Here is a 14,942-nt window from a genome sequence, read left to right as displayed (position 1 = left end):
GGGGGTGACGCGTATGCGAGGTGACGAGAACATGTGCGTGCACTGTGGTTATTCATGATCCAGGTAGACGTTAGGCCATTACATGCCTTGTTTTGTTATCATTCCTTCTTTAATACTGTGTTTTTCTCCACTTGTATGACCACATGAGCTATTATATATGCTAGAAATTATATCTAGGTTATTGCTTATCTATTTGAGACATTATAGGACTATTTATGCTATGTTGAGCTATTTGCCTTAGCCATAGTCATATTTTTCAGTCATGATATTATATCCACGTATTATATCTTTGTCTCTGTGCACTCTTGATATGGTATCGTACATATTGTTCGTGTTCTTGTGTGTGTGACACGAGTTTGAGTTGAGATGTGGCACATTGTTCTTATTCGTGCGGTATCTTGATTATGGTATTGTGAGATGTTGGCAGCTTCAGACTTGAGGAGATTGATGATTGATTTTGGGACATAAAGCCATATTGAATAGGTTAATGACTGATCTTGGGCCATAGAGTCGTGTTTATATTTATCGTAAGGTGATGCTTGCGTCAAGGCCCCATATTGGACTGAGTTATTGATTCTTTGCTTTTGATCCGATCAACGCTTGATCTTCCCCTCTAGAGTCATATGATAACCCATGTTACTTTGGGCCCTGTGAGTGCAGGCACACGACATGTGCTTAGTGAGGGACTTATATCAAGCACCCATATAGTGTTGAGTATGTATGTGTGATAATTTAGGGAATTTTGCAAGGTACCATCGGAGTACTGACAATATGATTGAGGGGTACTTATGCCAGGCACTACGAATGTGCTGCAATTTTGTATACTTGATGATTAAACAGAGATGTTTTTGATTTTGGCATGTATACATGTCATGCAGGTATAGAGTTTTATTTTCCTCATGCTAATTGGTATTTGATGTCTCTATGTGATGTTTAGAGTTTGAATTCACAATTTACTTTTATAAATCCCTGTCTAGGTAATTTCTATGAAAAAAGTGGATGCCTTAACTACTATACTTTAATAGCACGCTTATTTCTCCTCTTTTTGTGACAGAGTTGAACATGATATTAGTTGACTCGCTTTTCCTTTTTTCCATGATTATATTGTTATTATTGTCGTTGACTGTTGAAAGTGAGTATTGGACCTTTCCAACCTCGTCACTGCTTTCAGGCCGAGGTTAGGCTTGCTACTTACTGAGTACACGGGGTCGGTTGTACTCATACTATACTTTACAGTTTATGTGCAGATTTAGAAGTTGGACCCAATTGAGCACTGTGAGCTATGTTGTGTTGTGCTGTTGAAAATGAGGTAGAGTTGCTTCTCGATTGTAGTCCCTAGCAACTCTTCCTATCATTTATTACTGTTTAGTCTTTGAGACAGTATTGTATTTTGTTCAGACATTTGATTTAGTATAATATAGAGCTCATGTACTCGGTGACACCCGAGATTGGGTGGTTTTCAGTTTTATCGTCATTTCGGCTTCTGTTATTTATGCTATTCTGTTATTGAGACTATTTGTTACTATTATTGAAGTTTATTTTCGCATATTTGTTATTATCTTCCCTAGCAAGAGGTGTTAGATTCCATCACGGCTCCGGTGAAAATTTGGGTCATGACAAGTTAGTACCAGAGCACTAAGTTTCTTATGTCTCACAAGTCATGAGCAGGCCTAGTAGAGTCTTGCGAATCAGCACAGAGATGCTTTGAGAGGCTATAGGGAATTAGAAAAAAGTTCCCTTTCTTTCATTCCTTATCATGCGATTTGATTGATCCAAGTCTAAACCTTATATTTCTATTCTCTTACAAATGATGAGGACTCGTGCATCAACTAGCAATCAAGAGCCCGTTCCTAGAGCCGGAGTCATGAAAGGCAGGGGCAGAGGCGCGGCTAGAGGTGGAGCACGTGCTCTATCTAGAGGGCGTGTCAGAGCACCTTCTGTGGAGGAACCAGTAGCTCTAGTGGATGAGCATGCCCAAATTCATGTGGATCTGGTGGGACCAGCTCAGGTTCTCTAGGGTTTATTTTCTATGCCATTTGTTCTGGATGCTTTTGTTCGTATTGTTGGTTTATTCGAGAGTTTGGATCACGTCAGATGTTTCCTAATGCACCAGCTACTTCTCAGGTAGGGGCGGAGCGCAAACTCTTAGCTACTCGTACCCCTGAGTAGATTGATCCGAGTTTTCAGACATCGAGAGTAGTTCAAGTTATTTCACCGCAACCAGTAGTTGCTGTTAGATAAGTTGTTGAGCCTGCTTTGTCCGCGGATGAGCAAAAGAGTTTGGAGAGGTTCCAGAGGATGGATCGTCCGTGTTTTGATGGTTCTCCTATAGAAGATCCTTTGATTTCCTTGATGGTTTCTATAAGAATCTTCGAAATCTCAAACTTGTGAAGTCCAATGGCATGTATTTCACCGTGTTTCAGATTAGAGGGCCAGCCAAGAGGGGGTGGCAGTCATATGAGCAAGGCAGAGCAGTTGGTTCCCCACCTCTTACTTGGGCTCGATTCTCCGGGGTCTTTGTGGAGAAGTTTGTACCCTGCACCAAGAGAGATGAGCTGAGGAGGCAATTTGAGTATCTTCCGTAGGGTCAGATGTCAGTCACTGATTATGAGATGAGGTTTACCAAGTTGTTCCGTCATGCTACTATTTTGATTCCCTCTAAGAAAGAGAGAGTGAGGAGATTCATTGGTGGTCTTCATCATGGTATTCGCCTTTCTATGGATAGAGAGGTAGAGTTGGGGACTTTGTTTCACCAGGATGTGGAGATAGCGTGTCATATTAATCACATCCATAGCCAGACTAGAGAGATGATGCAGGGTAGAGACAAGAGGTCTCGATATTCAGGTAGCTTTATTGGTGCCTCATATAGAGGCTGAGGTCGACTTTGGAGAAGCTATTTCACCAGGCCAGCTTATCATGCACCACCGCCCAGTCGAGGAGCCCATGTGCAGTCTTCATTTAGCGCACTCCCAGCGCAGAGTTCTCATTGCGCTCCAACTATTCAGGGTTCATCTGTACAAAGTTCTTCCTGTAGATATGGTACACGGGGTCCAACTCAGACCCCTTAGCCATTTCTAATCAGAAGTTTCTATGAATATGGAGACTTGAGGAATGTCAAGAAATACTGCCCCCATTTTCACAGAGGTTCAGGGCAGTAGGGACATCGAACTATGATTCTTGCGTCAATTGCTACACCACTCGCTCAGCCAGCCCAAGGTGGAGGTCATCCAGGACGTGGTCATCCTAGAGGTGGAGCGCAGTCTAATGGAAGTCTGGCTAGATGCTTTGCATTCCTAGCGAGGAATGGGGTTTTCACTTCTGATGCAGTTATTACAAGTATTGCTTTGGTGTGCCACAGAGATGCTTCGGTATTGTTTGATCTTGGCTCTACTTATTCATATATGTCATCATACTTTGCTTCTTATCTGGATATGCCATGTGATTTGATTGTTACCCCTATTTATGTATCTATACCGGTTTGGGATTCCATTATGGTGGATCGAGTTTATCAATCTTGTGTGGTCACTATATGTGGTTCTGAGACGAGGGCAGACTTTCTATTGTTAAATATGGTGTACTTTGATGTGATCTTGGATATGCATTGGCTATCTCTATACCATGCTATTCTTGATTGTCACGCTAAGACCGTGATGTTGGTTATGTCGAGCTTGCCAAGGTTGGAATGGAGGGGTTCCCTTGGTGACGCTCCTAGTAGAGTGATATTTTTGAAGGCTCAACAGATGGTTGAGAAGGGGTGTTTGGCATATCTAGCTTTTGTCAGAGATATTAGTGCTTATACTCCTACTGTTGAATTAGTTCCAGTGGTGAAGGAGTTTCCGGATGTGTTTCCTGTAGACCTACCGTGCATGCCACCCGATAGGGATATTGATTTTGGTATTGATTTGGCACCAGACACTTAGCCTATCTCTATTTCTCTGTATCGTATGGCTCCAGTTGAGTTGAAGAAATTGAAGGAGCATTTGTAGGAGTTGCTGGATAAGGGGTTCATCAAGCCTAGTGTTTCACCTTGGGGTGCGATAGTGTTGTTTGTAAAGAAGAAGGGTGCGCCAATGAGTGTGTAATAATTACCACCAATTAAACAAGGTTACCATCAAGAACAAGTATCCACTGCCACGCGTTGATGATTTATTTATTCAGCTTCAGGGTGCTAGGATGTTCTCAAAGATTGACTTGAGATCTTGGGTATCACCAGTTGAACATTAGGGCTTCAGACATTCTTAAGATGGCTTTCAGGACTCGTTATGGGCATTATGAGTTTTTAGTAATATCTTTTAGTTTGACTAATGCCCCCGTGACTCTCGTGCATTTGATGAACACTGTGTTCAATCCTTATTTGGATTCTTTCGTTAGCAAGTTAATTGATGATATCTTGGTACATTCTCGTAGTAGGGAGGATCATAAGCAACATTTAAGGATTGTGCTTTTGACTTAAAGGGAGAAGACGTTGTATGCAAAGTTCTCCAAGTGTGAGTTTTGCCTGGACTCGGTGGCATTCTTGGGCCATGTGGTGTCTAGTGATGGGATCAAGGTAGATCTAAAGAAGATATAGGCAATTCAGAGTTGGCCCTGACCTTCTGTCACTATAGAGATTAGAAGTTTCTTAGGTCTGGTTGGTTACTATCGTCGCTTTCTGGAAGGGTTTTCATCAATAGCAGATCCATTGACCAAGTTGATTCAGAAGGGTTCTTCATTCAGGTGGTCTAATGAGTGTAAGTAGAGCTTTCAAAAGCTCTAGACTACTTTGACTACGTCTCCAGATTTAGTATTGCCCTTAGGATCGGGGATGTATACTATTTATTATGATGATTTGCATGTTGGTCTTAGTTGTGTGTTGATGCAGGACGATAGGGTGATTTCCTATGCATCGTGCAAGTTGAAGCCCCATAAGAAGAACTATCCATTTCATGATTTGGAGTTGGCGGCTATTGTTCACGCGCTCAAGATTTGGAGGCATTACTTGTATGGCGTGTCTTGTGAAGTTTACACTGATCATTAGAGTCTTTAGCATTTGTTCAAGCAAAAGGATTTGAATTTGAGGTAGCAGAGGTGGTTGGAGTTGTGGAAGGATTATGATATAACTATCTTGTATCACTCGGGGAAGGCGAATGTGGTAGCGGATACCTTGAGTAGGAAGGCGAAGAGCATGGGGAGTTTGATATTTATTCCAGCTATGGAGAGGCCTTTAGCTGTGGATATTCAGGCTTTGTCTAATAGATTTGTGATATTGGATATTACTAAACCTAGTAGGGTTCTCACTTGTGTTGTTGCGTAGTCGTCCTTGTTTGAGCACATCAAGGCTCGTTAATATGATGATCCCCATGTGCTTGTCCTTGGACACAGTGTTGTAAGGTGGTACGAAGGAGGTGGCTATTGGCGATGATGGTATATTGCGACTTCAGGGTCAGATTTGTGTTCCTAATATGGATGGATTGAGAGAGTTGATTCTTTAGGAGGCCCATAGTTCGCGATATTCTATTCATCCAGGTTCTATGAAGATGTATCTTGATTTGAAGTAGCATTATTGTTGGATATTGTTGTATCTTGGGGAAGGATGAAGAAGGATATTGTTTGATATGCTACGCGATGTTTGAATTGTTAGCAGGCCAAAAAGAGCATCAGAGACCAGGTAGTTTACTTTACAAGATGAGATACTGGAATGGAAATGGGAGCACATTATCATGGACTTTATGGTAGGATTTCCATGAATTTTGAGGAAATCTAGTGATGTTTCGGTCGTCGTGGATAGACCGACTAAGTCTACACATTTCATTCCGGTCATGACTTCCTACATTTTAGAGCAGTTGGCTAAGATCTACATTAAAGAGATTGTTTGCTTGAAGGGTGTGCATGGTCTATCATCTCAGATCGAGGGACTCAGTCTACCTTGCACTTTTGGAGAGCTGTTCAGTGAGAGTTGGGCATGCAGGTTGAGCTGAGCACTGCATTTCACCCTCAGACGAATGAACAGTCTGAGCAGATGATTTAAATTTTGGAGGAAATATTTATGGCCTATGTTATAGATTTCGGAGGTCAGTGGGATCAGTTTCTACCATTGGCGGAGTTGGCATACAAAACAACTATCAGTCTAGTATCCAGATGGCTCCGTATGATGCCTTATATGGGAGGCAATGTCGTTCTCCAGTTGGTTGCTTTGAGCCTTGTGTGGCTAGTTTGTTGGGCACAGATTAGGTTCGAGATGCTTTAGAAAAAGTGGCTTCGTACAGCACAGTCCAGGCAAAAGAGTTAAGCTGATTAGAAGGTTCATGATGTGGCTTTCATGGAAGGTGAGAAGGTTCTTTTTCGAGTTTCATCTATCAAGGGTGTGATGAGATTTGGGAATAAGGTCAAGTTGAGCCCTTGGTATATTGGTCCATCTAAGATGTTATAGAGAGTTGGTGAAGTGGCCCGTAGACTTGCTTTTCCACCCAGCTTGTCGGGAGTCCATCCGGTATTTCATGTTTCCAAGCTTCAGAAGTATTATAAGGATCGGTCACATGTGTTAGATTTCAGTTCAGTGCAGTTGGATGAGAATTTGGCTTCTGAAGAGGAGCCGATGGCTATTTTGGATAGGCAGGATAGGAAGTTGAGATTGAAAGATATTGCATAAGTGAAAGTTCAATGGAGAGCTCAACCATCAAAGAAGCAACTTGGGAGACCTAACATGATATGCAGAGTACATATTCTCATCTTTTTTGACATTCCAGGTATGATTTTAAATTCATTTGAGGATAAACATTTGCTTAAGAGGGGGAGAATATAATGACCCAATATGGTCGTTTTATGTATTTGACTCATGTTTCCCTATTTATGCTTCTCATATCCTTGTGCATTGTTTTTTGATTTGCAGGGTGATTGGTTGGGTTTCGGAAAGGTTTGAGAATGGATTGGAACACATAGTTCCATTGTTGGAAGCTTAAGTTGTAAGAGCTGACCAAGGTTTGAGTTTCGAGTAGATGACCTTAGATTGGTAATTGGATGGTTTCAATAGGTTTGTATGTGATTTTGGACTTAGGCGTATGTTGGGATTTGGATTTGCAGTTCTATAAGATATTTTGGCTCTGTTTGCCGAAAGTTGAGAATTTGAAGGTGGAAAGTTCATAGGTTTGACTGGGAGTTGACTTTGGTGATATCGGGACTCAGGTTATTGATTCAGGACTTGAATAGGTTCATTTGGATCTTGGGAACTTTTGAGTGAAGTTTGGTTGGAATCCGAAATGTTTAGGCATGACTCAGACATGTTGGACGAAGTTGGAAAGTTTGGAAATTAAGAAATTGATTTTTGATCGTCGATTCTTGGTTTTGATGTTATTCATAGTGTTATGAGTATTTGGATAGGTTTGGGAAATGTATTCGAATTGGTTGGTATGATTGGACGGGGTCCCGGAGGGATCGAGAGTGTTTTCGATAAATTTGTGCCATATTGGTAGAACATGTTCTCGTATGTCACACCTGTGGAACTTTGGGTGCATGTGCGAGGTTGAAAAAGCAAGGAGGAGAGTGCAAAAGCAGAGTTTGTCTTGGGATTGGAAGTCCATGTGTGCGGAAGTGTTTATACGGAAGCGCTTGCGCACCTACGAGGTTAGAGTGCAGATACGTCTTTGCAGAAGTGGACCTTGTAGCACAGAAGCGAAGGTGGACTGTTTAAGTGGAGCTCGCATCTGCCATTTGTTTTTGCAGATACGACGTTGTAGAAGCGACCAAGTGGTCCGCAGATGCAGAATCATTGCCAGGAGAATATATTTCAAGGGTTTGGCTTATTTTCACTATTTTGAGTTTTTGAGCTCAACTAGAGGCAATATTTGGGGAGATTTTCATCACCACCTTGAAGTTAACTGATCTCTACTTGATTTTGATAATATATCTTGTTTTCCCAATGATTATTATACGTAGATTATGAAATTTGGGGGGGTTTATGCTAAATCTTGGAAAGCGAATAATTGTGATTTGAACCCCGATTTAGAGTCGTATTTGGATGAAACTTGCTATTTGGACTTGTATTCGAATGGGTAGTCGGGATTTATGAGTTTTGTCGGGTTCCAAAAAGCGGTCCCGAGTTGACTTTTGGTTGACTTTGTATAATTGATTAATTATTGAATTTTTATTGTTTGGAATTGATTCATATGACATTAGTTGATGTTATTGAGTTATATTGACTAGATTTCACTCGTTCGAAGGCTGATTTGAGAGGCAAAGGATTCTTGGAGTATTGGTTCTCGCTCGTTCGAGGTAAGTATCTTTCCTAGGCTTGGCTTGAGGGTACTTCCCCGTAGGCGATGATGTTTGCTATATGTTGGGGTGACGGATATCCGAGGTGACGAGCACATATGCGTGCACTGTGGTTATTCATGATCCTGGTAGACATTATGAAAGTACAAGAAGGGGGTGAATTGTTGATTTTTCTTTTTATATCCTAAGTAGTTGACTACTTTACCAATTAGTCGACTGAAAGTAAGAACAGAATCTAAATAAAAACAGAAGTAAAAATGCAGGAATTAAAGACACTAGGATTTTTATACTTGTTCGAATTCAATGTGAATCCTACATCCAGTCCCCTTGAGTTGCAAGGGTGTTCTCTTTCAAGTTTTTGAAGTTTCTCGATATAGGAGGATTGATGTAGTTATATACCAACAACTTAGTCACTATATAACTTCTCGCTTCTTGATACAATGCCTCACCAATGATTTTTCTCCCTTTCTTCTCTCCCTAGTTACACAACAGATCTAGAGTAGACTACAATGTTTGTTTGGAGTAGAACAAAAAGATTGATAGTGGTTCGATCAAAGTATGTTCTTTACAGGCCAATACAGTTGTGTATTTATACTCCGTGAAGTCTTATTCTCTTGTAAATCTTGAGAGATTGCAAATCCAAGGGAGTTGATCTCAGAAAGGAATCATAGATTGATTCTTTCCAAGAATAAGATATTGCTTCTATTATTTTGCCTTGACTTGTGATCTTGATTGGATTTTTCCTTTGTTGAGCAGATTTTCCTGTTATTTGAAGTATCAAATCAGATCCCTTGATTCCGGCTTTTGATTGTCGCCCTTAGATGGAGGAATCTTCAGTGCATAGTTTCGTGTCCTTGATTTCCTTTGATTATGTACTTCCTATAATATCCTCCTTAATCTTCTGCCAAATCCTTGATTGATTTTGCCTTTGAATTTTCGCTACTCCTTCCTTTTTTGTCGCAAATCTTCGATGCTTCCTTTTCATTGATCAAGGAGTGTTGCTGCACATAAAGGATAATAATGTGTTATTTTTCATCATTAAAATAAATGTAGATCTAATTATCTCCCCCTTTTTGATGATGACAAAATAAAATGTGATAACATCAGTTTACTTCCCTGTTTAACAGTCGACTCTGCGTTTGTTGTAGCCGAATCCCCCTCAATTTGTGTTTCCGGTCAGATGTGTCTAGTTGACTCCCCCTCAGCTTGACATCCTGTTAAGCAGTGGTTATAGTCGACTCCCCCTTAATCTTGCACTGTATGATGTACTTGCAATAAAATATACATAACACAGAAAAACCACCAGAATCCAGGGAATAAAGGCCAAAGCACCTGCCTTAACCTGCTTACTTTCTCCCCCTTTGGCATCAACAAAAAGTTAGTAATATCAGTCTATAGTTATTTAATTTAGCATGCAAGAGAAAAAGTAACTGTCTTAATAGTACAACCAATGACTGAAACATCAGTCCCAAAAGAAGCAAAAAGAAATTATTTTAAACAACCAGCGCAAAAAAGTAGGTAAGGGTATTGAAGACAGCCTTCTTGAGGCATTCAAAGCTTGCATTCATAGTGACTGAGATCCCATCAATCCTGTCGTGCACCTCTTTAAAAGCCTTTACTGCATTTTTTGTAGTCTTGAGAATCTGCACCCTGATCTTGGACACATCAGAGCCTGTCTCCTTTGACACTTCATGGACATCTTTAATTGTTCTTTGCATAAAGGTTAGAGAGTCCTTAATGACAGTCAATTTGTCATTCATGGAGGCTAACTTTTCCAAGAGATCAGGATCACCTGCACTGGGAAAAGACACAGAGGTTTTTGCTTTTGATTAGGAGGGGGCATTTCTGGCTTTACCATCTTGCTTCATTACCTTTATTGCAATGTACCCTATGATAAAGAATGCTCTGGAGTTATAAGACTTGGTGACAGTGACCTAGGGATAGTTGGCAAGAGATATGTTATGGGCTTCTAACAGATGGGTAATGACCATACCATAGGAAAGACTCTTGGGATCAACGGTACTCTCTATCATGAAATTGATGACGTGGGAGGATAATTTGACCTTGTGTTTAGTCAAAAAATAGTAAACCAGGAAGGTATCACGTTGGGAAAAGGTAGAGAAGGGTCATGTTCTTAAGAGAATAGTGGTTGTCACAATATGTGCTAGGACACGAGTTTCGAAAAAAATATCAGTAGGTCCTAATTGACCGGAAAGGGAATCATAGGGTGACTCAGCTATACACCTTTTTGCTTGATCAAAAGAAATTTCAAAATCCTCCGGCTATGTATTCTTAAAAAGCATAGAGAAACAAGAACACTTACACTGAAATATAGAGTCAAACAGATCATAGTCCAACACAATGCGTTTGCCAAAAACTAAGGTTTCTAACTTGTCAGGTTTGTCAGTGATTCGACGCTATGATTGACTGATCTCTGAAAAGGCATGAAAAGGTATGAAAAAGGAAAAGTAAAGAATACATAATTAATGCCACTTACACACATAAAGAAATACGCAGAATAAGTGACGGCAAAATCTAAAAAATATCACAAAGGCCCTAAAATTATGAATTAATGGAAATAATGCAAAGAGAGTCTCGTAATGCACAAAATATGTTCTCAAGCAGGGGTTTTGTAAAAATATCCGCCAATTGATCAGTGGAACTTACAAACGATAATTCTATGTTCCCTTTAAGGACATGATCTCTAATAAAATGATACTTTATATCTATATGCTTTGCTCTAGAATGATGTGACATCCAGAGTAATTGAGCACAACATTATCCAATTGCAATGTACTCTGCCTCAGTTGTGGAAAGAGCTATTGATCCCTGTTTCTTACTGTTCCAGGAGATTAATACCTTTCCCAATAATTGACAAGTGCCACTTGTGCCGAACCTTTAGGTTTTCGGGGCATTGGATTCTCACCAATATTTGCGTTACTCAAGCCGACATCTTTCTTTCTGTGTGGGACGATACCAGGGAGATAAGGGAATGCGTCGAGGCAGCGATCCTTCCCAGTAAAAAGCGGCATGTTCGAATTCTGATCGCTTTTACGCGAGAAAGGGGGACCACCCTCTAAGCCTAAGTATTCTTCAATTACCTTCCTTGTCACCTACAAGATCAGCATCTGAAAGTCCTTCAAGTTTAAAATTATTAGAGCGTGGATACCATAGCCCATAAGAAGTGGTTCCAATAAGATAGCGAATTATTTTCTGTACTGCAGTTAAGTGTGGCGCCTTAGGAGCTGACTGAAACCTGGCAAATTTATAAATATTGAACATGATATCTGGTCGACTAGCAGTTAAATGTGGTAAGGATCTAATCATTCCGCGATACTTGGTTTCGTCCACTGAGTTTCCCTGTTCATCCTTGTCTAAACTTGTAGAAGGACTCATAGGAGTTCCAATTGCTTTGGCATTGCTCATTTCAAACTTTTGAAATAATTCCTTTGTATACTTGTTCTGGCAGATGAATATGCCATTTTCTAACTGACGAATTTGGAGTCCAAGGAAGAATTTGAGTGCTCCCATCATACACATTTTTGAACTCACTCTGCATGAGATTTGAGAAATCCTTGCACAAAAGAAAATTACTGTTGCCAAATATAATATCATCTACATAGATCTGGATAATGAGATTACCTTCAGTGGATCTTTTGATGAATAAAGTAGTATCTACCTTACTTCTGATGAACCCATGATCAGTTAGAAAGGAACTCAATCTTTCATACCAAGCTCGAGGTGCTTGTTTGAGTCTATAGAGAGCTTTGTCTAACTTATATACATGGTAAGGAAATTGTGAGTTTTCAAAACCAGGAGGTTGTTTTATATATACCTCCTCAACAATAAAATCGTTTAGAAAAGCACGTTTGACATCCATTTGAAATAGTTCAAAACCTTTAAAATATGCATAGGAAAGTAGTATGTGAACTGATTCTAATTATGCTACCGATGCAAAGGTTTCATCATAGTTGGCTCCTCCCTACTGTGAGTAGCCTTGAGCTACTAATGTTGCTTTGTTTCTGACTACCTTTCCATCTCCATTTAACTTGTTTCTAGATACCCACTTTGTTCCAATGATAATAGTATTTGCTGGCTTAGGTACTAGTTTCCAGACTTTATTCTTATCGAATTGATCAAGTTCGTCCTACATAGCTTGTACCCAGCTGGAGTCTTTTAAGGCTTCATCAACTTTCTTTGGCTCGACTTGAGAAATGAGTGCAATGTTTGCCTTCTTTTTGAGAACTCCTCTGATTTTCATTCCTCCGCTTGGATCCCCTATTATAAACTTTTGAGGGTATTCTGGTTCACTTCTCCATTCATTTGGTCGCGTTCCATTTGCATGAGTAGTTGACTCTTTTTGTGGTTCAGTATGGTTGCCAACAGGTTCACTAGTTGACTCTTGACTATGTCTGTACTATCAGTCGACTTTTGTGACTTGTTTGCCTGTAGTGCTTCTTGATTGATATATTCATCACCTGCAATGATTCCTTTCTCGGCCGTAGTGTTATTGTCATCAAATATAATATGAACTAATTCTTCTACAGATAAAGTACGTTTGTTGTAAACGCTAAAAGATCTACTATTAATGGAAAAAACCGAGAAAAATACCTTCATCACTCCTTGGATCAAATTTTCCAAGGTTATCCTTACCATTATTGTGGATGAAGCACTTACTTCCGAACGAATGAAAGTATCCTTTATTAGGCCTTTTGCCTTTCCATAATTCATATGGAGTCTTCTTCAAAATGGGTCTTATGAGACATCTGCTGAGGATATGACATGTTATGCTTACTGCTTCTGCCCAAAAATGATTTGGCAAAGAATGTTCTACTATCATTGTTCTGGCCATATATTGCAGAGTTCTATTCTTGCATTCAACTACCCCATTCTGTTGGGGTGATCTTAGGGCTGAGAAATTGTTAGTATATCCTTGATCGTTGCAAAAATCTTCAAAGACTCTGCTTTCAAATTCTCCTCCATGGTCACTTTAAATAGTTGTGATGAGATACCCCTTTTCTCTTTAAATTCTTTTGCAGAAAATCTCAAAAATTTTCAAAGCTTCATCTTTATGAGATAAGAAAATCACCCATATAAAACGTGAGTAATCAATGACAATAAAAAAAAGCATATCGTTTACCTCCAATGCTGGCAGTTCTAGTGGGTCCAAACAAGTCCATGTGAAGTAATTATAAGGGCTTGGTTGTGGACACAATGTCTTTGGGTTTGAAAGAGTTTCTAGTTTGTTTGCCAATCTGACATGCATCACATACATGATTTCTATAAAAATTGAGTTTGGGAAGGCCAACAACTAGATCATGCTTGGAGAGTTTTTCAATTAAATGCATGCTTGCATGACCAAGTTTTTTATACCAAAGCCATGGACCATCATATATGGATGTCAAACAAGTATGACTATCTAGATTTCCAGTATCATCAAGAATGTATACCTTTCCATACCTTTTTCCTGGGAGAATAATTTCACCTGACTTGTCTTCAATGGCACATCCTGTTTTATTGAATTTAACTTCATATCCTGAATCACATAGCTGACTTATACTCAAGAGATTATAGTTGAGTCCATTCACAAGGTATATTTCTGTAATATCATAGTTATTACTGAATGGAACTGTGCCGGTACCAACGATCTTTCCTTTTGAATCATCACCAAATTTGACATTTCCTCAATTTATTTTTGTGACTTTTTCGAACAGATTTTTGTCACCCGCCATGTGACTGGAACACGCACTGTCTAAATACCATTTCCCTTTGCGACTCTTTTTGTGGTGTTCCTGCAAGATAGAATTATCACCTTCTTTTAGGTACCCAAGCTTTCTTGGGTCCTTGTTAGTTAGTTCTACTGGAATCAGTATTGTTTTTGGGTTTCCAAATCCATCCTGAAACATTTTTTTTACGAAATCTACAGAAGGAATATTTATGTCCAACCTTGTTACAGTATTGACACACAGGGGTTGATCCAATTTTTGATCTACCACTTGTATTAGTACTTGTGGACTCAGTTCTAACATGTCTTTTTTCCAGTTGACTTGTAAGTCACTTGGTTAGACTTGACAGAACTATGACTGGTGGATTTGCGCATGCCATTATATTGTGTTTGCAATTCCTGAACATCATCTTGAAGCACATCTCTTTCGATTTCACAAACTTCAAGTTTAATTTCCTAGTTCTTCTTCTCCCTAGGCTTTCATATCGCCAATAATTTTGCTGAATCTTGCAAATATTTCCTCAATGGATTCTCCTTCTTTCATCTGGAAGAGTTCATAGTCGTGAACCAACAAGTTTATCCGAGTTTCTTTCACTTTGCTGTTTCCTTCATAAGTAACTTCCAGTTTGTCCCACATTTCGTTGGCAGTATCACAACTTGAAACTTTTTCATACTCTTCTCCACTTATAGCATTATAAAGCAAGTTTTGTGCCTTAGCATTAACTTGGACAACAACCATTTGCTCGTCAGTGTACTCATCTATATCTTCAGGATCAACGGGTGGTTTTCCTGCTGCTGGAAGTGGATAATATTCTTTTTTGATAACACGCCATACTTTGACATCATAGGACTTTGCATAAATTTCCATGCGCACCTTACAATAAGAGAAGTGTTGTCCATTGAAATATGGTGGCCTTACTTGCGATCTCCCTTCTTGAAAGAGTGCTCCAATAGTTACTTGATTTGACAT

At 39.6% G+C, this 14,942-nt stretch overlaps 2 protein-coding genes across 2 annotated transcripts; one reads left to right on the top strand and one right to left on the bottom strand.

Moving 5' to 3' along the window:
* The first annotated feature begins 3,170 nt into the window (after positions 1 to 3,170).
* LOC138909230 (uncharacterized) lies at positions 3,171 to 3,920 on the top strand. The gene has a single exon (XM_070200419.1). It carries the CDS (start codon positions 3,171 to 3,173, stop codon positions 3,918 to 3,920), a length of 750 nt encoding a protein of 249 aa, XP_070056520.1.
* A 10,524-nt stretch (positions 3,921 to 14,444) lies between these two features.
* On the bottom strand, positions 14,445 to 14,942 carry LOC117280376 (uncharacterized). The gene has a single exon (XM_033660093.1). The coding sequence runs from the start codon at positions 14,940 to 14,942 to the stop codon at positions 14,445 to 14,447; it is 498 nt and encodes a 165-aa protein (XP_033515984.1).

The sequence above is a fragment of the Nicotiana tomentosiformis genome, chromosome 1 (assembly GCF_000390325.3).
Source record: "Nicotiana tomentosiformis chromosome 1, ASM39032v3, whole genome shotgun sequence".
Taxonomy (NCBI): Eukaryota; Viridiplantae; Streptophyta; class Magnoliopsida; order Solanales; family Solanaceae; genus Nicotiana; species Nicotiana tomentosiformis.
Note: the sequence above shows the minus strand (reverse complement) of the source record. Positions and strands in the feature narration are given on the sequence as shown.

Bases quoted from the DNA above. Each gene is read 5' to 3' on its own strand.
- LOC138909230 (XM_070200419.1), top strand. From the start codon at position 3,171: ATGATTCTTGCGTCAATTGCTACACCACTCGCTCAGCCAGCCCAAGGT.
- LOC117280376 (XM_033660093.1), bottom strand. From the start codon at position 14,942: ATGTCAAATCAAGTAACTATTGGAGCACTCTTTCAAGAAGGGAGATCG.